This window comes from Pseudonaja textilis, chromosome 8, assembly GCF_049901715.1.
Source record: "Pseudonaja textilis isolate UNSWEBS1 chromosome 8, rPseTex1.2, whole genome shotgun sequence".
In the NCBI taxonomy this organism is placed as follows: domain Eukaryota; kingdom Metazoa; phylum Chordata; class Lepidosauria; order Squamata; family Elapidae; genus Pseudonaja; species Pseudonaja textilis.
This window is the reverse complement of record NC_141997.1, coordinates 19,580,873-19,602,408: the sequence shown is the minus strand read 5'-3', so window position 1 is coordinate 19,602,408 and position 21,536 is coordinate 19,580,873. Positions and strand designations below refer to the sequence as shown.

General features: G+C 36.7%; 1 protein-coding gene across 1 annotated transcript in view; it reads right to left on the bottom strand.

Annotated features, from left to right (window-relative positions):
• TMEM131 (transmembrane protein 131) overlaps window positions 1-21,536 on the bottom strand; it is a 93,424-nt gene that overhangs the window by 8,720 nt on the left and 63,168 nt on the right. Inside the window, exons 18-32 of the mRNA XM_087938456.1 lie at window positions 20,233-20,337; window positions 18,907-18,993; window positions 17,650-17,802; window positions 17,096-17,171; window positions 16,885-17,002; window positions 15,796-15,934; window positions 15,600-15,709; window positions 15,101-15,167; window positions 14,416-14,567; window positions 12,304-12,446; window positions 11,895-12,081; window positions 8,844-9,029; window positions 8,137-8,295; window positions 6,782-7,374; window positions 1,496-1,671 (exon numbers count right to left, since the gene is read on the bottom strand). Of these exons, the coding sequence (XP_087794582.1) occupies window positions 1,496-1,671; window positions 6,782-7,374; window positions 8,137-8,295; window positions 8,844-9,029; window positions 11,895-12,081; window positions 12,304-12,446; window positions 14,416-14,567; window positions 15,101-15,167; window positions 15,600-15,709; window positions 15,796-15,934; window positions 16,885-17,002; window positions 17,096-17,171; window positions 17,650-17,802; window positions 18,907-18,993; window positions 20,233-20,337 (2,451 nt within the window). The remainder of the gene's footprint in view (window positions 1-1,495; window positions 1,672-6,781; window positions 7,375-8,136; window positions 8,296-8,843; window positions 9,030-11,894; window positions 12,082-12,303; window positions 12,447-14,415; window positions 14,568-15,100; window positions 15,168-15,599; window positions 15,710-15,795; window positions 15,935-16,884; window positions 17,003-17,095; window positions 17,172-17,649; window positions 17,803-18,906; window positions 18,994-20,232; window positions 20,338-21,536) is intronic.

Genomic DNA, 21,536 nt, shown 5'->3' with positions numbered 1-21,536 from the left:
TTTTTTTGGACTCTAAAATAAGGGCTTATTTTGGGGAAAACACGATTTCAGGGCGATCAGCCTGGTTGGGCGCCCCACTCCGGCACGTGCACAAGAGGTGGCAAGCACGCCGAGACTGATGGTATCTGGCAGCAACTGCAGACCACCGGTCCCTTGCTAGGCGCATTGTGGGGCTGCACAGCCTGCAGAGGAGTTGATTTTCTGTCCAAGCAGCAGATGGAGGGAGAGGCGCAGAGGAGGGCAGGGAGGCAGGCGATTCAGACACACCACATGGGCTGCGGGAAAGCCAAGAGTCGGTGGGCTGGAGTGGGAGAGCCCTGTGGGAGGCTTGTCTTCACGTGGTGGCACTGGCAGCAGAGGGAGGCATAAGCGTGGGTCGGCAGGCAGGTGATCCCACAGCGCCACTCAGGCAAGCTGGGAAACACAAAGAAAGCCTCCTGCAGCTGCGTGCCCACTCTGGCACACTAAGTCTTGGCTTTTCTGCAGCACATCCAGATTGCATGCTGCTTGGACAGGGAATCAACTCAGCTGTGCTGCAGCTGCTGTTGGACACCATCAGCCCGTGTGTGCTTGCCACCTCCTGTGCTGGCCATGCTCACCCCCCTTCAGGGTTTATTTTTGGGGTAGGGCTTATATTAGGCACACACTTAAAACTGGGCTAGGGCTTATTTTTGGAGAAACATGGTAGGCCTTTTTATGCCATCAGTTTTCTATGTTTCTAAATCAAAAACACAAGAAAATTTTAATTGGTTTTCATATTTTTTAAAGGAAATAATTTTATTATACACCAATTTTTTTCTCCAGGCCATTTCACAAAAATAACCACATACTTATTAAACATTATGAACTTATATGACTTCATTCTCATCTAAAAAGTTGGATTAATATAATTCTACCCTCCAGAAAGAGCCTTTTAATCATATAATCTAGTTTTTCAGTCTAAAATTAGCATTTAGACATTTGAAACCTGCTTATATCTGATTTCTGAGTATTCTTCTTAAAATCTATTTCAAACTTTAAACACCACTTGGACAGATTTTTAACTAAATAATCACTTTTCTATAATGCTATACCTTATAGCTATGGATCGTTTGTCCACAGAACATGCTGTATCTCTCTAAAAACTCTGGATATTTACTGTTGCCTACACTGTCAATTGGCCCTAATCCCACTCTAGCAGTGGTAAAACTATTTTTCCTTCCAAACGGATGGTTTTGTGAATTAACTGTGAATCAGGACACAGGAAGGAACTTTGCTAAAGGTTCAGCACTAGACTGCCTCATATTTTAACACCATAAAATATAGCAACTACAGATGGAAGAGGACCACCATATCAAATAATATACCTGCTTGTTTATTTCTGAAACAGATTAATATAAAACTTAAAAACTGCAGTGATGTTGATAATTTAAAAAAAAAATCTACTGAAGGCATCGAATAGACAAGATTCTATTTTAAAAATACTATCCAAGCTATTCCTATTAAAATTCTGTACCTCTTTCAGAACGGCTTCTGTATCTGGATTTGACGTTTCTGTTGTGGTTGAAGAACTGTCATCATCTGCTAGAGCATCTCTTAATTCATCCTCTTGTTGCCTACCCTTTCCCCTGTGTTCCTTGTCTTCACGCTTCTTTGGGGGCTTAGATTTTCGCTGAAATGGTTTTCCTTTCCCTAGGATGATAAAGGTAGTTACATTGTTTCAAGATTTATTAAATGTCACAGACCAACATTCTTTATAAAATATTAAACAAACAGATGTCAAACTAAAATAGTAAAAGAGAAAACCATAGCTAGATGCGTTCTGACATGACACATTCTGATATAAACTAATTTCTGCTTTGGATTGTTCTTATAGTGGTCTATATATTGTTCTACATTTCTAAGGAATTATAACTAATAGAAAAAATGTATTCTCTTTCATGGTAATTTAGTCTGGTGAACGTGGTTTAAAAAAAATGATAATATGAATTCAGAATGCCATGCATGATACAGTAGATAACTCAGCAGTACATATGATGATGATTCAATGATGACTTCCCTGCGGGAACAGATTTGGTGATAAAGCACAGCCTAGAGCCCGGGTGGGCTCAACAGCTGATTGTCAGAGCAAACCGAACTGGTTCACTACCAGCTGATCCTTGGAGCTACCGATTTGCCTGAACTGGGCCAACCCTGGTAGAATCCCACCCCTGAACCAATGGTATAAAAATGTAACTACACCAAAGAAAGTTTGTGATGTGGATCTAGAGACACTGTCAACTGCAAACTCTTTTAGTGCCATGAGATTTCTCCTCATTTATATTGGGTGGGGTATAGTTTGCATAAACAATGCATTGTAAACCCTAGTTGACTAAATCTTGAACAGCGATATCCAGCCAGGAGCTGCCAAGTTACTCTCAGCATGTCAGCTGTCTCATTAGAAGTTAGAATATTTTATATCACTGCTACCCAACATTAAAAGATGCCTATTGCTCTCTATCAAGAGCAGTTGTGGAACACTGATCATTGTAGGATTCACCTTGTATACATGTTTAGAGAAAAGACTAAAAAGCATAAAACTGATAGTTAAAACAGTGAAGTCATGGACCAATCAGGCAAAGTTAAAGCTATAGGCTTGCCTTGACTGACAAGACTGGAGTGTTTTTGAAGCTGCCTCAGCAGACTTGGATGAAATCACTAATAGTGTGACATCATATGTTAGTTTTTATGAGGAGTTATATGTACAGACCAAATGTTTATGCATATATAGTAACAATAAATCTTGATTCATAGCTAAGTTCAAGAAGCTACCTCGTGCCAAAGAGGAAGCCTACAGGAAAGGTGATAGAATGCTGTAGAATCAGGCTAAGAATATATTAACAAGGGAGATCAGGGCAGCAAAGAAAAGCTACTCTGAAAAGCTCAAGAATCAGCTCTCAGCAAATGAACCAGCAAATGTGTGGAAAAGCCAGACAAATATCATTGGCTACAGCAGACCTCCCTCTCTTACTGAAGGGAATTCGCAACTGGCAGATCACCTGAATATGTTTTACTATAGGTTTGAGAGGAGACCCCAGTCAACTATTGCTACACTTCCCATCTCAAATACACCAACAACAGTCAAGTCTCCTACACCTGACTCCAACCTTTCGGGGCCCCCATCTCTGGTGATCTAGAAAAAGAGGTGTGAGGTCTATTTCACAGACAAAATCAATAGGCCCAGAGGGAATAATTCCTTCTTGCTATAATGATTTGGGCGCTTGGCAATCAGTTCACACTTTGCAATGTCCCACAATCATGTGTTCACCATTTGTAATTCTTCTTGCTGGATTCCCAAAAGCAAAGTCAATAGGGAAACCAGCAGGAAAGACAGCAACTTAGTCTGGCAAGTTTCCCCCACATTTACAGCAGCCACCCCCCCCAGTCCCCATGCTGTCCATACACACACACCCTTGCAGTCCTCTCCTACTTGGTAGTAGCCACCCTCAGCCCCAATAGCACCAAGCTGGCCACTGCATACCTTCCCCTTTCCTGGCAGCAGCCATTTGTCTGTCCACCAACCACTTGTCAGCTGGCTGGGACTTGCTGCTTCTTGCTAGTTTTGCCACTCTGGATATTGAAAACCAGCAAGTAGGGTCACAAATGGTGAAGTGGTTGCAATGAGGTTCTTGCTTAACGAAAAGCAATGGGGACTGCTGGAATTGCCATTGCCAAGCAGTATGACCATGTGATATTCTGCTTTATAACTGCATTGCTTAGCAATGGAAATTTCAGTTCCAATAAACATCATTGCCCAAGGACTATTTTATATATAAATTACTTCATGGAAGTTAGAATAGAATAGAATTTTGTATTGGCCAAGTGTGATTGGACACACAAGGAATTTGTCTTGGTGCAAGTGCAGTATACATAAAAGAAAAGATACATTCGTCAAGAGTCATAAGATACAATACTTAATGATAGTCATAGGGTAATGTTAGTTAGCCCTAACATTAAATTTTAAAATAGATAGCAAGGATGCCAAACCTTGAGATGTAACCTTATGTAAATGTGAATAAAATAATTTAGTGATAAAAACTATGTCAGGCAGGGATACCATGGAAATAAAGAACCTGAAACATGGTTATATCATGTGGGATTTGAATGCACTCTTGTATTTCTCTTTATATTTACATTTTTTAATGATCAATGGCTTGGTTTGAATTTTGTGTGCCATCCAGAGTCATATATATGAGATGGCTATATAAATTTTGTAAATAAATAAATTTCACCAAAATTTTCATTTTCAGGTTAACTGTATCCTGACACCTCAAAGTTGCTTTATTTAACTTACCAAAATCAATCAAAATGTTACTCTAAAATTCTACCAACAAGCAAATCCAACCATAACATGAAAATAACAGTTTATGTTAAAATTATTGGTAAATACTGTATTTTATTGATTTTATGCCATTATTATTATGTTGTTTTCGACTCCTAGTGACCACATAGATTGACTTTCTCCATGATAATCTATTCCTATCCTGTTCTTTCCAGTGTCCCAATGGAATGTCTATCACCACTTTGCTGCTGGACATCCCCTTCTTCCCTTCCCTTCCACTCGTCCTGCATTAGAACCTTTTCTAGGTTCTAGAGAGCTGTGTCTTTGCAGAATGTCTCCAAAGTACAAGAATTGGGGCCTGGCCATTTGTGCCTTTAGTGAGAGTTTCGGATTAGTTTGAATTATCAAATTTCAAAGGTGCAAATACTCTTCCTATTCTGCTTCTTTTAAAGTCCAACTTTTGTTTCGTATCATAATCTCCTGGGTCATTTACCCACCAATCCACACATTCCAGTAGCCAAACATCTAAGTCACTTTGATGACTCAGTGACTATCACCATCTCCATGATCTGATGTTTCACTTTGGATGGGATTGTAGGATAATGCCAAGATATTTCTGCTAGATAACTGTTCCAGGGTTGTGTATCTAATGCTTTAGTCTGAAATCCCTCTGGAACAAAGAATAAAAATGGATGATGGTAGGCCATGCATGTGAAGTAAAGTTTACTTGTCAGCCATATGAACTGATCAGCTCTATTTCTGCATATTAGGGACTTAAAGTAGGAAAGTCCCATTTGTAGGGAAAGAATATATGGAGCAGGTCTGTCCCAAATATGTAAACTAACTTTAGAACAATTACACTCAGTTTGCAAAAGTAGCCGGGAGTGAATTAAATAAGTTCAAATGCGCTAAGAAGGATTGTAGCTAGAAAGAAAAATGGCACAAAGGCAGCTGGAGGATCAAGTCAGTTTTTAGAAGTTTTAGGACCTGAAAAAAATATCAAGGATGAATTGAAGACCTCTGGGTCCATTTTTGGGTGGAGCGATCAATGTCCCTGGAGAGGGACAATTTCCAGAGGAGAGGTCCCAAGAAGAAGACCCAATTAGAAAACGAACATTGTGCTACCCACAGAAGTTTGCTAGTTAAGTTTTTGTTTACAACCCTTAAGCTAAGAATGGGAATGCATTTAATTGAAGATAAAACCTGGGTTTAAGATACATACACTGGTCCCTGACGAAGACCACAATGTTGCAGGCAATGCTGAAAAGCAGAGCAATTAAAATCATAGATGACTTGTTTCCTTTACTACATTCCAAACTTTTAATGGCAAACATGCAGGGCAGAGTAGCGCAGAACAGAACAGGGTTAAGGCAGGGCAACATAGGTGTTAACTGCATGCAGTTTATAGAGTTACCAAGATATAAAGACCAGGTTCAGAAGTATTTATCTTCCAATGTTACAAATATAAAGGAGAAAACTGGACTGATTTAGAAAAAGAATCTTGTGTGCTATGCTTTCTCTCTTTAGAATACCTACATTCTCCCCTGACAATGCAAATAAAAAGTATTATAATGGAAAGCACATTCTCTGGATTTCTCAGGCTGGGGAAAATGGCCCTATCTTTGAGGCAAATAAAAAAAGACCTACGGGCAACGTATTTTGATGGACAATACGGTAATACTGTAGTTTCAAAACCTTGTACAGTGTTGACCCTTTGATCTGTACTGTATCCAAAAATCATAGAGAAAATGTGTGCGTATGTGTGTGCAAGCAATCATTTGTGCATGCTCACATTTTTTAAAGCTTGAAAACACATCACTAAAGTTTGTTTTGGTTCCCAGGATTCTTCTGCAGAGAGACACATGTACACATATTAAAAATGTTAGACCAACTGCCAAATTCTTCTTGACCTCTAAAAACAATTCTGGCCCATTTCCAAAATATGCAATAGGGCATATGCATTTCCTAAAGATAGTGGAAATACAGAAGAAAGTGGTTCGCTTGCTTCCCCGTCCCTCCCCATTATGGAAGGAGTATAAACAGCTACCATTGTAAGTTATTGCTTCTTCTGTCATCTTCATTATCTGGCAATATTTCTCCAAATCACCAATACAGAGATACAGGTAGTTTTCAATTTTCAACCATTTGAAGTTACAACGGCAATGAAAAAAGTGACATGACCATTTTTCATGACTGCTGTAGCATCCCCATGGTCATGTGATCAAAATCCAAGTGCTTGGCAACAGGTTCATATCTGTAATGGTCTGGGGTCATGAGACCACCTTTTGTGAGTCAAGAATTACCTGTACATTAGTGGTTGCTGACTTGGATCAGTAAACCTTGTACTGTGCTTGCTCATAAAGAAGAAATGCATGATACAGGCTTGTTTTGTTTAGAAATATTTTCTTTCAACAACCCAATTTAACTTCATATACTTACTTCTATACTACTTAAAAGTACAGTTAATCAATAATTTATTACCTTTATTTTTTGCTACTGGAGAGGGTGGTTGTTCTGTAAATACCTCTGGAGAAGGTGACTCTGGGTGATCAAAGTCTTTATCCATGGTTTCCATTAGAGTGGCAATATCAGAATCTTCTGAACTATGCCTTGTATTGTTAGCACATTCTGAATGTGAAGGTGTAGGATGCTGCATTTGTAATGAGGAATTTTCATTCTGCTGCTCTTGTTGCTGAGATACCACTGGTAGCTCTGGTAAATGTTGATCTAGTAAAACTGATGCATGCTGCTGGTTTGATTGCAAATTTTGTTTTGTACTTCTAGATTTCCTGCCTGCTGTATGACTTTGAGTTACAGCATTAGAATCCAAGCAGACAGAACCTGCTCTGTTCACAGACTGTGCAAAACCTGCCTGCACAGAAGTTCTGTTTGCAATATTAGAACTGTTTTTAAATCTCATATTATCAACTTCAACTGAATTTCTATTGCTGTGTAGATTCACTGATGAGTTACATTGCTTATGACTTCCTGCACTCGATCGTGATGAGGAATTTCCTGGTCCATAGATTCCTCTGGAAGAGCTGTGATTTGATTCTGATCCAAGGGGATTCAAGCTGAAATAAAAATAACCGCCTTTAAATCATACAATACAAATATTTAAAATATGGGGATCAACCTACTTACTAAAATGCCTGAGATGTTAATGACTAGGTATTAAATTTAATTTTAATGCAGTGAAGACATATGTGAATTAATGCTTAATTTAGATCTTAAAGCTCAATATATTAAATAAGTTTCCATTCCGTAATCACTGCTATCCCCTTTTAAGATTCCATTCCATTTCATGTACATATTTTCTATATAACAGTTTCATCATATATTATCCTTAGAATTCTATAAATAACTAAAGGCTGGTCTCATGCATCACTTATAATATAGTCAAGAATATGATAGAATCATACCAAAGGATCTGTATATTAGGATAAGGATAAAGCTGTTCATTATTAATTATTTTTGCATTTTGATTTATTTTCTACTTTTATTGCTACAAAATATAAGATTTATACCACGGATTTATGAATTGGACATACATCCAGGATTAAAATAATATTTAACATTGTTTTCCTTAAAATTGATAATCCAATTTTGGGAAAGTAATGTATTAATTGGCATTTATTAGGCAAGATAATATAACCTAAACAACACATTTGTGATTGTTTAGTGATTTTTGCCCAGTGATTTTCAGTTCCATAATTATTCTTTATGTACACAGATTTGCTCAAATATTGCAAGTCCAGGCCAAATCCATTCTGAGGGCAACATACATTAATGAAACTGTCACTTTGAAAGCATTAAATTTCCAAGTAAAGCCATACTTTCCATCGGATGAAATTCCAAGTATTCTCCTGAGATCAAATGGCCTTCCCATATCAAAGGGAGGATTGGATGCTTCAAAGGAAAGGCGCCTTCTAAATGGTTCCCAAATTCCTTGAGCTTCTAAATAGGCTGTTCCAATTACCAAAAGGAAGAGCACACTGCGAGAGAATTGTAAGTGCTTTTATTATTTTGATACTTAAAAATCAAAAGATACAACGGTAGTCCATTTGTACAGATACTAATTATAAAATTTCTTGATTTACTAAACTATAAGCTATACAAAATAATCTTAAATATTGATTCATCCAATAGGACAGGATTTGTTTTAATTTTTCCTGCTTCAATTTATAAAAAAATAGATAAATGGCAACCAGTGCAAGTATTTCAGAGCAATCCTTTTATGACTGATTGCAACATTTCAGTCACTTGATTACAATTTGTGATTTCCCAGTCAGTTTCCAACCAATACACAATTGGGGAAGCTGGATTCACTTAACAACAATGTGATCACTTAATGACCGAGATAGTAAAATGGTTGTAAAATTGGGTCTGGTTACATGATGATTCAACTTATTACCACATTTACTTATGATGGAAATTCTGGTCCCAACTGCATAGGTTGAGGACAATCTGCATGAAGACTTATTTTCTTAACAAGTAGAGAACACCAATAAACAAAATACTAAAAAAAAAAGATGCTTAATACCTCATTATTCCTGAGACTACTATGTACAGCACCAACTCCCAATTTGGTCTTGGCAAAGCTTCTGCACAAGTTGCTAACATATGATAGGGCAGAGATGCATTTAATACAAATATAAATTCTGAGCCTCCTGCTGTAGTTAATTTCAGTTCACGAATGACTCTGGAAGTAGTGAAATCTGGTGTAAACCTGTTGGAATAAAGAAAGACTTTCTACTTATCCAGGTTATATCGTGTCAAACTCAAGGCCTGTGGGCTGAATTTAGCCCCTGGGGTGCTTAGATCTGGTCCATGAGGCCACCCTGGAAACAGCAAACAGCTGGCCTGTGGTGCCTCTGCCAGTGAAAACAGAGCTCAGGAGGGCCGTGCATGGCCTTCCCAAGCTCCGTTTTCTCTGGCAGAGCACTCAGGCCACCATAAACACTCCCAATATGAGTGATGTTGAGCTGGCTATGCCCATCCGGTCGACCAAGGTCAAACACAATCCTGATGCAGCCCTCAATGAAAATGAGTTTGACACCCCTGATTTACAACAATAACAGAAAAACAATTTTGCACATTCAAATTAAGTTAGAGCCATTCTAAAAGTCAATGTCATTTTTGATAGTCCAACAATACTTCTGTCAATTCTTGTTAAAACCACCATGCAACAATTTTGAAAAGGTGAAGCATGTGAATGTTCTATTTTAAATAGGAGAAAATCCTTTCACATTTGGGCCCTGCTTGAATTTTGCTTTATTTCTTTCACTATGCAATCATGCCATTTTTTATTATGAAACATTTTGGGTGTACATGGCAAGGTATATATAAGTAAAATAACATGGGAGCGTACAAAACTATTGAAAAATCTAAGAAACTTAACAGAACATCCACTATAATTTGTTCCTGTCCCAACTGTAGATAAAGGAAAGGAATAGTGAGGATACGTCTAACGAACTTTCTATAATCCACAAGGCTCTTGGATATTTAGGCTATTTAAGAATAGGCTATCCTCTATCTTGGTCTGAGATAGAATACTGAGTCCAAGATTGCTACGTTCTGTCATGCACATACAGTATCCAAAAAGACCCCAGAGTAAGGCATTATGATACATGAACCACTGTAAATGAAGACTCAGTTATCCAGGCCAAAAGTATCTAAAAAGTTATATCATGGCAACTGGGCCAAAGTTTATTAAACTGAGACATTTCATTATTCATCTATTTATTTTGGATGAGTAATGAAACATCTCAATTTATTAAACTGGTCCAATCGTCATGATTTAACTTTTTTATATACTTTTGGCCTGGATGATTGAGTCTTTATTTATATATTGCATTTCATTTTGGAGAGAAACCATTTGCAGTCAATTTGGAGGAGTTAGTACTTTCCAACAGCTCTCTGTCTCTATGCCTAATCAAAAATTTTCATTTTGACTGAAGAAGTTACTTGAATGAGTAATGAAACATCTCAGTTCAATAAACTTTGGTCCAGTTGCCATGATTTAACCTTTTTAGATATTCTGGAATAGTCTGATAAAAATCACATCAGAGTGCGATTTCTATTTAATGTTCTTTTGGACAAGGACTCAAAAATAATTTCTCACATCACTTAGATTTCTGTTACCACTTGTATGAATCGCCACTTAGATTTGCAACTTTCTATAATACTATTTTATTTGGATTTATTTTAGTATCTTTGTTCATATTTATTTTTGGAATCTATTATACATTTTTCTGTTAAACATATATTTATAGAAGGATGTAATACTTCTTTTATTAGATATTTTGCTTGTATCTGGCCTTAGGGCTGTAATAAATTTGATGTGATTTGACTATGGAGTATCTGGTTATTAAAAATGTTATACAGCCTACAAAAACAGGAAGGCATCAGGGCTTTTAGTATGGACCCATATGCTATTCCAGTGAAACACAAATACTTTAGTATTGGATGCAGATGCAGCAAACCTAAAAAGGGGACAAGGATGCAATTTCTTTATATAGGGTTGTAAGAATTAGAATATGCATGATTGGATTCAGCATGTGATGGTAAGTGATGATAAGGTCAGTGAAGTAATTAGGATGAAATCTTTGAGGTAATGAGCTGGAACTAAGAACAATAGTGCACACAGAAGCAGGATTTCATGAAAATAATTACTTTCTAGGAAGTCATTTTCAAGGATTTATCTTATATTTCTCCTGTTTCCTAGAGCATTTTGCTTGCCTCCTAGTATTTTCTCCCAGCTTTATCAACATTCTTTGCCCTTTTTAAGTGCTTTCTGGCTAAGCTGACCAGACATTATTCTTGGCCAAGTTCCTGGGAAGATAATTTAGGGGATGGAACATTACTTGTCCTAACCAACATCCTATTTTCTGCTGATCTACACGTAGGTTTCTTTATATAATAAAAGGTAGCGATGTACAAAGCATTTTATTCCTGAAATGTTCCATGTATGGATCAGCTGCTTTGTTCTAGATAAGAACTGAAATGGAGTTCAATCTGGGAAGAAAGGATTAGAGGGACGAGGGAAGACTGGGGAAAAAGACCCAAGAAATTTCCTTGGCAACTACGTTTATGTACATTAGCAGCAAAGGTTTATGGCCACATAGACCAATGCACTAGCAGCAGCTGCAAACGAAAAGCCTGGGAGAGACTGAGGGAAGACAACAATGATATAGAATTCAGAAGGATGGGCAGGCCAGTCAGACAGATCTGTTGGGATGCTAGGGGAGTCTGTGGAAGTGAGAAGGAAAAACTGGGGAGAAGTAGGGGCAGGCCATGCAAAAGAAGAGGGAAGGAATGAGTGATGGGCACTAGCTTTGCCCTACATCCCCTGGATTTTGTTACAAGCTGAAACATTGCAGGTTTTATTTCTGTTGAAGTGCAGCCAATCTAAAATGGTGTGGCAGAACACCCGGTATACAACAAGTTCATTTCAGGTCTGAAGCAAAATGTATGTCTGGATTTGTGTAAATCCCTAGAAAAGAGATTATTTATAAGCAAACCAAAGAACACATACTTTAGGGTAATCCTGTAAACTGAAATTGATGCCAGTATTCAGCACAAGAACACTTACAATACGACAATGTCTTTAGAGGCATTGGCACTTAGTGCAAACTCTTGGCAATTGACTATTTTAAATCCATATCCTTCACATAAATATCCACTGATTTCCATGGATTTTATGTTAAGTTGAAGCTGTCCTGTATTTTCCACTTTGAATGTTCTTTTCAGAGTAAAATTTGGCTCCTTTAACTTTGTTTCTGTAAGAAACAGAACAAAATAGTTAATATTATAATCCATAAGTTGTTTCATAAAAAAAGATATGTCCATATCTGTTTTCTTTATTTTTTTAATAAAAACATCATTGGGCGTTGTTTCACTTAGTCATTTTTTAAAGAGAAAAACGTAATGCTCTATTGACTATCTTTCTTGAGCACTTTTTCATGGAATGGACTGGTTTAACTCGTAATTAAAATACTCACTTTCTGTGCAATCTTTTAGTAACGCTTCAGTGATTTTGAATCTCAATGAACTGGCTACTCCGGGTGCTTTTCCTGCAATCTTCATGCTTTCTGTTGTTCCTTGTCCTTTAACCATTACAACATCTATTACTGTTAAATTATTTCTACAAAACAAAAGCAACAGAATCACCATAAAATTAACCACATAACAATGTTTAATTATTTTAAAGCTATTCCACAATTTCGATTTCAATCAGAATACAGCTGGAAGGGACCTTGGAGGTCTTCTAGTCCAATTCCCTGCTCAAGACCCTACACCAGAGCTGTCAAACTCATGTCCCACGGGTCGGATGCGGCATTTGCTGGCCACGGTCACGCCCGGTTTTAGTGAAGGGAAAAAAAGTTGTGATGTGTCACGTGATGACGTGAGTTTGGCAATCCTACCCTATACCATTTCAGACTGGCTGTCCAGTCTCTTCTTAAACACATCCAGTGATGAAGCACCTACAACTTCTGAAGGCAGGCTGTTCCACTAGTTAATTGTTCTTACTGTTAGGCAGTTTCTCCTTAATTCCAGGTTGCTTCTCTCCTTGATTAGTTTCCATCCATTGTATCTTGTCTTTGCTTTCTAGTGCTTTGGTAGTAATATTTCACATGTTTTTGATTCTATGCCTCTAACCTAACCCTAACCCTTGCAAGGACTGTATTAGCTTTTTTGGCTGCTGTCGCATGCTGCTGGCTCATGTTTAAGTGATTGTCCACTAGGATTCCAAGGTCCCTCCCAAATTATTAGTCTTTGAATTACGATGGCAGTTGTGCCTGGGATTTCACTAATGTTCAGCAATGTGATCATATAGTGAAAAATTACGTGATCACATTGCTTAGTGAGGGCAATCCCGGCAGTCCTGGCTACCATTATAACCCTAGGACAGGGGTGGGCAATTTTTTTGGCTCGGGGGCCTCACTGACTTTTAAAATTTGACAGATGGGCCGCCACCTGATGTCGAAATGCCTGTCATTACAAATCAAAATCAAATGAATGCAATCATTCAATCATTCACATCAAACCTTAATTCTGTACCAATCTTCGGCGGGCCGGATTAAAAAGACCAACAGGCCGGATGTGGCCCGCGGGCCATAGTTTGCCCACCCCTGCCCTAGGACCATGCGGATCATTAAGCAGGAACAGAGTCCCAGACAAGCAAGTTGGAGAGTTCACAGGAGCCACAGGAATGCCACAGAAAAGCACACTGGAGTATGGATGGGTACTCAGGAGTGCTGCAGGACATGCCATGGGCAGACGCTGCAGAAAGCAACAGGCAAAAAAGCAGAGGTAACAAATGCAATTTTGAATTTCCTACTGGCTTCTCTATTGACTTTGCTTGTGGAAAACTGGCAAGGAACACTGGAAATTGCAGTCATGTGACCACAGCTCACTGCAGTGTCACAATTGCAAGCCAGGTACTGGGTTTCTAAGTCACAAATACATGACTGTTCTGCTGGCTGGAACTCTGAGGACTGGTTGTAAGCACCCCTCATTCAACATTGTTGCACAACATTGTTTGAACAACATTGTTTAAAAGTGGTAGTAAGCATATGACTATCTCCTACAACACTAATTAACGGTTAATTTAACACTAGACAGGACAGAACCTAAGTGAATTAAATTTAAGTCCATTGCAGGCTAGTTGCTTTCTATGGTGTTCTTTCTATGGTGTTCTGACTGCCTCACTGAGCAAATAAACGTGTCAACTGGACAAAGAGCGTGCCATGATTGCTTATCATTGGATCAAATGTCTGGTTAAAATGCAGCTGTGTCTCTTCATGCAAATATGTCTTAGCTTAAAGGCAATCTTAGCTAATCATCTTTCCTCTTATGCAAAGTATTTATGAAAAAGAAGTATATAATTGATTTGATGGCATCTATCTATTTATCTATTTACATTAAAGATATTTTAGGAGGACAAGCTCTATAAGTTGGATCAGGTATATATACAATACTTGTAACAAAACAAAACCTAATTTCTTATATAACTACAAAATAATTGCAAGTTATCTTGAATAATATAAAAAAGTGTAGTCAAAATTCAGAAGTAATATTTGTGTTACTTATATTCAGAAAACATACTGTACCTGATAATTATTAGGGATGAAACAGTTTTATTAAGGATTGGAGTGAATTTTATTTTAACAGATTTTCTCTCACCAGGTTTTAAAATTACATTTAAAACTGACTGGCGAGACAATCCTTCTATAAATCCTGTGGAGCTCTGCAATGTCTGACCCTTTGAAAAGAGAATAAAATTCAGAAGTTAAGAGAATTGTATAAAATGCACTATATATTAGAAATCTTAAGTTTCAATACATAAAAAGTAAATCCATACATTTAGGTAAATACATGACAGTCCCAATGACCAAAGCACACTTTGTAGATGTGAATAATCAGATAGAATTCAATATTATTTTTGGTTTGTCACTGGCTTCTTCCAGCAGCAAGACTAATTTTGACATAGATTTATATTTTTAAAAAATAAATAAAATCTCTTTGATTTCTGAGAGATGTATAGAACATGACATCAATACAGTGATTTAGCAGAATAGAAATTTTGTTTTGTAAACTTGTTGGGCAACTTAAGACAGCAGGCAGAGGAATGGGTCCATGTTCCAAGAGCTGCTCATTCTGTTTTGGGATATTCATTAAACGCATAGTGGAAATACAATTTGAACCAGGAATTCTAAATATATAGTTCTTATTTTTAATTACTATATTATACCAAAATTGACATCTGAAGAAAATCAAGAAGTAAGGGTTACTTACACAATTTCTAGAAACTTGAAATTCTAATGTCTTCAAATTGATGTCTCCCATCTTACTTAAATTAAATCTAAAAGAAAAATATTTCATTTAGTTGCATTTTATCTATTTAGAAAAATATAAATTTATTTGAAGAAATAAGCCCTTTGAAAAGATATATTAAAATATATACATTTGAATAGTATCCTAAGTTAATTACACTCTATATTCAGTAAAACTGTGAAATATTTTTGCTTAAAGAAGCTTGTTTCAAAGTTGCAGGTGCAGCTGCAATCAAAGATCCATCCCTTTTTATGCATATACAATGCATATCAAGCAGAAGCAGAACTTTGATCCCATGGTCACCCCTCTCGTTTTGAAACCAGTGACCATCACTAAGGATTGTTAGGCAACGATCAGACAGAAAAACACACAAGGAACTTATAATTAAAGTATAAATGACATCAAGGCAATAGAGCATACAGATAATCTCCTTATCAACCCTGTTAATATCAACCCTTACCTGTCAAGTAGCTTATCTATAAAGACTGATGGATTAGAGTATAGTGCTATGGGAAGAAGCTGAGCAAAAACGGGAACATCCGCAGGATTTTCTAGAACAACTTCTTCTTCCTAATGGAACAAATTTAGATTCAGATTTATTGTATAAAAGAGATAAAAATATTAAGCTTTACTCTATTAACAGTGCCAAGACTTACAGATGAACCATTTGTATTGGTAAGTGAAAAATCCAATTGGTGCTGTGAACCAAGTAAAGAGGGCCAAGCCAATTCTGCTGTGATTTTGGATGTCACGGCCTTTTGAAGATCTGTGTCCACTTCAAATACAGCACTCAGCCTAGACATTAAAAAACGTTAAACAAACAAAAAATAACAGTAGTTCATGGAATTCGTGTACTAGAAAAACCATAATTTCACAATTCTGCATTACACTTTTGAATTAAAAAAGGATATTTGATTAAAACATATTATCAACTCTAGTTATAGAAATATAATCATACAAAGGAGAAGAAATATAATACTGAGAAATACATAAAACATTTTCCATGGTAAAATGATGAAATAATTCGATATATAATTGGCATATGTCCCTCTCTGAGGGAGATGGGAGTTTAAAAATGTGAAAAATAAATGAAAACAAATAAATGTGGAAATTAGAAGATTTGTTTAAAATGGCTGCTGGGCATAGAGTTAAGCTATTGCTCACACATTTAATGAACAGAACCATTATTAATAAAGGTCTCTATTAGTGACACATGCTTTTACAGTACGGAATCAAGAGAGTTTATGAACCACAATATGGCTAAATAGAAGCATTCACAAGATGCTAAAATCAACTATCTGATGAACACAAACTCTGATTCTCTGAACTGTTTAAAAGACTAATAGAATCAGAATTGTGCCTTTGTACATGTGCACATTTCTGTGTGTCAAAAAGATCAAGACAGCAAGTATGAATATACAATCAAAACCCCACCTATTTTTTGCATTAAGCACTCATTTATAAAGGTGAAGCATTGTTGCTCACTTATTTCTATCTTGACTTGTGGCCTTCTCTATGGGCATGCCTAGTATAACTGAGGTAAAACAATTGTTACTGTTTAATCTGATAACCTCTTCAGCATATTTGTTGAATGGTTTATCTTAAGTTTCTAGTTTCTAAATTGATTCTTGTGATTTCATTAGAAACTAATTTCTTTTATGTTTCTTATTTGCTTAACACATATCATGTACAACATTTTAACAAGCAGTTAACCCAAATGTGACTATATTTTAAAATAAACTCACTGATTGTTTGAATAATCTCTTATTCCAATCCATTCTCTGAATAAATTATCATGCAACTCCCAATCTGAATCCCATGCATCTTCTTGCATTGATACACTGTGCAGTACTTTTGATTCAGCTAGGAAAAACAACAACAAACAATAAATAATTTAATCCAAAATGCCTTCAATAATAACAGCACTTTTAATAGGTTATATAAATTATTACTTACATTTACTCAGAAAAGGCAAACCTACGTAACAGTGGTTTCCACACTGTAAACCAGGATCAAAATAAATATTAGCTATCTGAAAAATATAAGCAAGAACACCCTCAATAACAACAACATATCTTGGGATAGCAAATATAAAATGTTTTAGTTACTCCCAATACCGGCAGAAAGCTACTTGAAATTATAAGGTAAAACTGAGAAATACTTCCCATTTGTATATCTGAGAAACCCAGAATTCAGTTAGTGGTTTTATATATGGAATAGGAGATTTCAAAGATGTGTGAGAGGGTTTGTAATCTACAGAAGCCCTGTTCTTACATGATCCCCAATAAATACACTCAAAGTATTCAGCCTTTTAACCAATGCAATAATGTCTTTCTTACTGATTCTAGTAAAAAGAGACAAAAAAAACCTCCCATATAGACAGAAAACTAAAGAAAAAAACCACCACCCTTTCCTTTCCCTATCTCCCTTCATGCCTATAGCAGTCTTGATAAATGATGACAATTCCAAAGATAACTCTGTTCATATGAATCATATTCAAATGCTCAAACCTTTGATTTTTTCCCTGGTTCTAGATCTTCTTTGTTACTTCGTATTCTCTTGTAATAAAACCGAACATCTTCTGATAATGATCGGATCTGCTGTATTTTTACCTTCTGTGAGAAATAATTCATAAGACTCAAACTTTGATGAACTGCCTTGCCCTAGAAGAAGAAATGTAAATGTTTTCCTTTTAATGCTTTTGTGCCTATGGTAATAACATTCTGACACATTTATTAAAGCAGACAAAACATTTAAATTGTTTGAAGTGTTCAAAGACCACTATAAAAACATTCTCTATAACATTTCATTTAGGCTATTTAAACCACACCAGTTGAATGATTTTCTATATAGTACATGATCACAAGTTAAGAAATGCTTTAACGCAAATGTTTCAAAGTCTGCCAATTTATTAAAACATTTAAGATTGAACTGTTCAGTCAGAAGATAATGAACTGTAAAAGTAGATAAACACTCCGAAAATCTTTCAACATTACAGCTAAGCTGTTTCCTTTCTGTATATCTCTCCAAATACAGTATGTAATGGAGGCTCAGAAATCTTCCAGCAAAGACACGACAAATACAAAGATGTTCAAAGAAGTTAAATAAGGTAAGTTACTGATATAAAACTGAATTTAGCTTATTCTCTCTTTTCTCCATTTTACAAATTATTCTACAATGGAACTTTGACAACATCATTAAGAAAAATTCCGCTGTAATAGAATAAGAACAACAACTTGTCATACATATGGCAGGTTCCTTTCTGTTTAGCTCTGTGTGTGTGTGTGTGTGTGTCTGTATCTGTGTTTCCTATTGAACAGGCATTGTACACATATTAAAATTCAAGTTTATAAATGCTACTCATGCGAAAATTAAAGTTACAGAGCATAAGCATTTATATTTTTGAATGTGCAATAGCACAGGTATAAAAAGAAATTGTCTTTAATAAAAAATAAGGCCAAAAAAGTAGCCTTTAACAATAGATGCTTATTAAGTCAGAAATGTAATTGAAACACTTAATATTAGCTTCTTAGTGATTAGATAGATTCAGATACTCAGCATACCTTTATAATTATGAGCAAGTTAGGAAAGCACTCCAAGTTTGCTCAAAAATTAAAACAATCCAATATCTAAATGCCTCATAGTGCAAAGCATTCAATGAATTCCTGCAGTATAGCACACCATTTATTTAGCAAAACTTTCCTCTAACCCATCATAAAAACCAAAAATGAAGAAGAATCTTTTGAAAATTCCAAATAAAAGCTTACTGGAAAAGAAGGTGGAAGCAGAATGTGTTTTGGAGAGCAAGTCAAGGACCCTACAGCAATGACAGCCTTCACAGGAATTGTTAGAATCTATAGAAAAGAGAGGAAGAAATATAAATGTACTAATCTGAATCTTAGATTAATTTTTGTATCAACACATTTCCAATATTTTATGCACTATGCAACACAACACCAATAGTTTATGCACTATGAAAATCTATGTTATAAAACATATGGATGCTTATGTTTATTTTAAAAACTGAATTAATATCCACCATTATTTTTAAAGATCCATTATCCCAGAATTGAAAATCAGAAATAAAAGAAGTTCATGATGCCATCCTGTATCAGATTTGTGATTAAGAAGGCAGTGCTTTTAAAGAAATCAAACTGCCCCATGCTTTGCATTTTTTTGGTCTGGGTCAGTTTTGTTGTGGCAATTTAGCACTTTTCCTTTGTACTTGAATAAAGTAACAGAAATATCAAATTAATGTAACATATTTTCAGAAAACAAACTTACAAAAAGAAGTAACGCTTCTGCTTTTGACATCCAAAAAGTTGTTCATACAGGCAGTTCCCAACGTACAAAATGTCAGCCACTGAACAACACAATCATTAAGCAAGATGCCCACATAATTGCTTCACTCAACAACTGCAATTCTGGCGCTTCCAGTTACAGTCATTAAATGATCTCCTAGAAGTGGAACTCAAATCCTTGCCACAGATAGCCCTTTCACTCTCAAATGTTCCTGCAGCCCGGCAAAGGATTTCATCTAATTTCTGTACAAGTTTCATGTAGGATGTACAGCAGACTGCAGATACAGAGCTGGAACCCTCATGATTTCTCTTCTTTTCCTGCAGCCTACTGAACAATTTCAGCTCCCCTCCATCTGTAACCCTCCTTACTGGCTTCCCCATTGGAAGCTGGCAGAAAAGATTGCAAATGTTCCTCCCATGATCATGGGGATCTTGGCAACCAGTTGTAAATATGAGCTGGTTGCCCAGCACTCAAAATGCAGTCAGTAACAGTGATGGAAGGGATGTTTTAGGGACTATGAAGCACTCTTTTCAAGGCAATTATAACTTTGAACAGTGGTTAAATGACCATTCATAAGTCTAGGGTTACCTGTAAATGAGTAATCAAGGATTATAACAAATAATGAATATACTGGCAAGCAAAAAAAGATCAGTAGTTGCAAATCAAAATAGCTACCTGCAAGTATATGGGTTTTTCCTTTTTAAATTTGTTTAGTTCAGTTTCTAACTTTCATACATAATACTTTCAGGATCAATATAATTTATATAATATAATTTATAATTTAGAAGTACCTCATAATCTGTTGTGATTTGTATAGCTCCATCATGGATCCCTTCAAGTTCTTTCGGTAATAATCTTACTCTGAATACAGTATATGAACCAGGCATCAATGTTACCTGAAAAATAAAAGTAATTATGTACTCCAACTTAGTCTCCTATTCCGCCCCCCCAAAATTAACAGTCATTTGAGTGATCTGTATGTTGAAAGAACTATGATTTATTCTTTGTTTTAAGTCTAAATTGCCCATCAATGTTATTTGTATCAGACAATATATTTTAGAACAGCTGTGTTTAGCTCAAATTATCTGGAAAGCTGCATGGAAGATTTATTATTATCGCAATGGACACAGCACTGAAATCTGGTAAGAAAGACTCTGAATTCTTGTAATTAAAACCAATGCTGCAAAGAAGTGTACAATTTCTCCTATTTCCTTCTGTAGTTTTGTGGCAACAAGGCATTTCTTAATACTGCAGCAGCAATAAAATTAACCGAGATCTATAATCAGCACAATGCCAGCATAACTGCTTATTTTTTCTGAGAATGACTGAACATCCACATAGTGAACCTAAATGGCCTGATGGATGCACAGGGTTGGCAGATTCTATTATTGCTTCTCTCTACATGAGTTTTTTTTAATCTAAGATACCAGAAAAAGCCTTAGACCAATGCAGGAACTTGACCCACCTGTCATTACCACAGTTCTTACTGCTATAGCTGTAAGATGAGAAGTGTGGTTCTGTACCTGTGTGGGTTAAGCTGAGGGGTGACTGCACTTTTAGTTTCATATAAGGAAATGCCTGCTCCCTGCTCCCACTGACATTGTCACATTTCTCTTTGTTTTAAGTTAAGAAATGTGGTGATGAACTTGGAGTGGCCCTAGCAATGGTGTGAAGAGGTCTTGATATAGAGTTAGGAGTGCAGCAGTGGTGGTATTCAGCCAGTTTGCACTGGATCAGGTGAACTGGTAGCAAGAATTTGGAGTGGGTCGCCGAACCAGTAGTAAGTTCTGGCTGGCCACGCCCCCTACCCGGTCGCCCTCCTGCCCGATGCTTGCTCACCCCGTGTGCCTCCCTGACATTTGCCTAAGGTATTTCTTTTATTTCCCTCCTGACAATCAGATGTAGATAAGATCAGCTGTGCTGGGATTTCCCTTGCTGAAGCCCAGGAAGGCAAAAAATGGAGGAGGAAGAAGCTCGCCCCCCCTCCATTTTTTGCCTTCCAGAGCCCCAGAGGAGCCTTCGAGGAGCAAAAACGCCGCCCCAGAGGCTCTCTGAGGCTAGGAAGCTCCCAAAACAGAGCTTGGAGGGGTGCTGC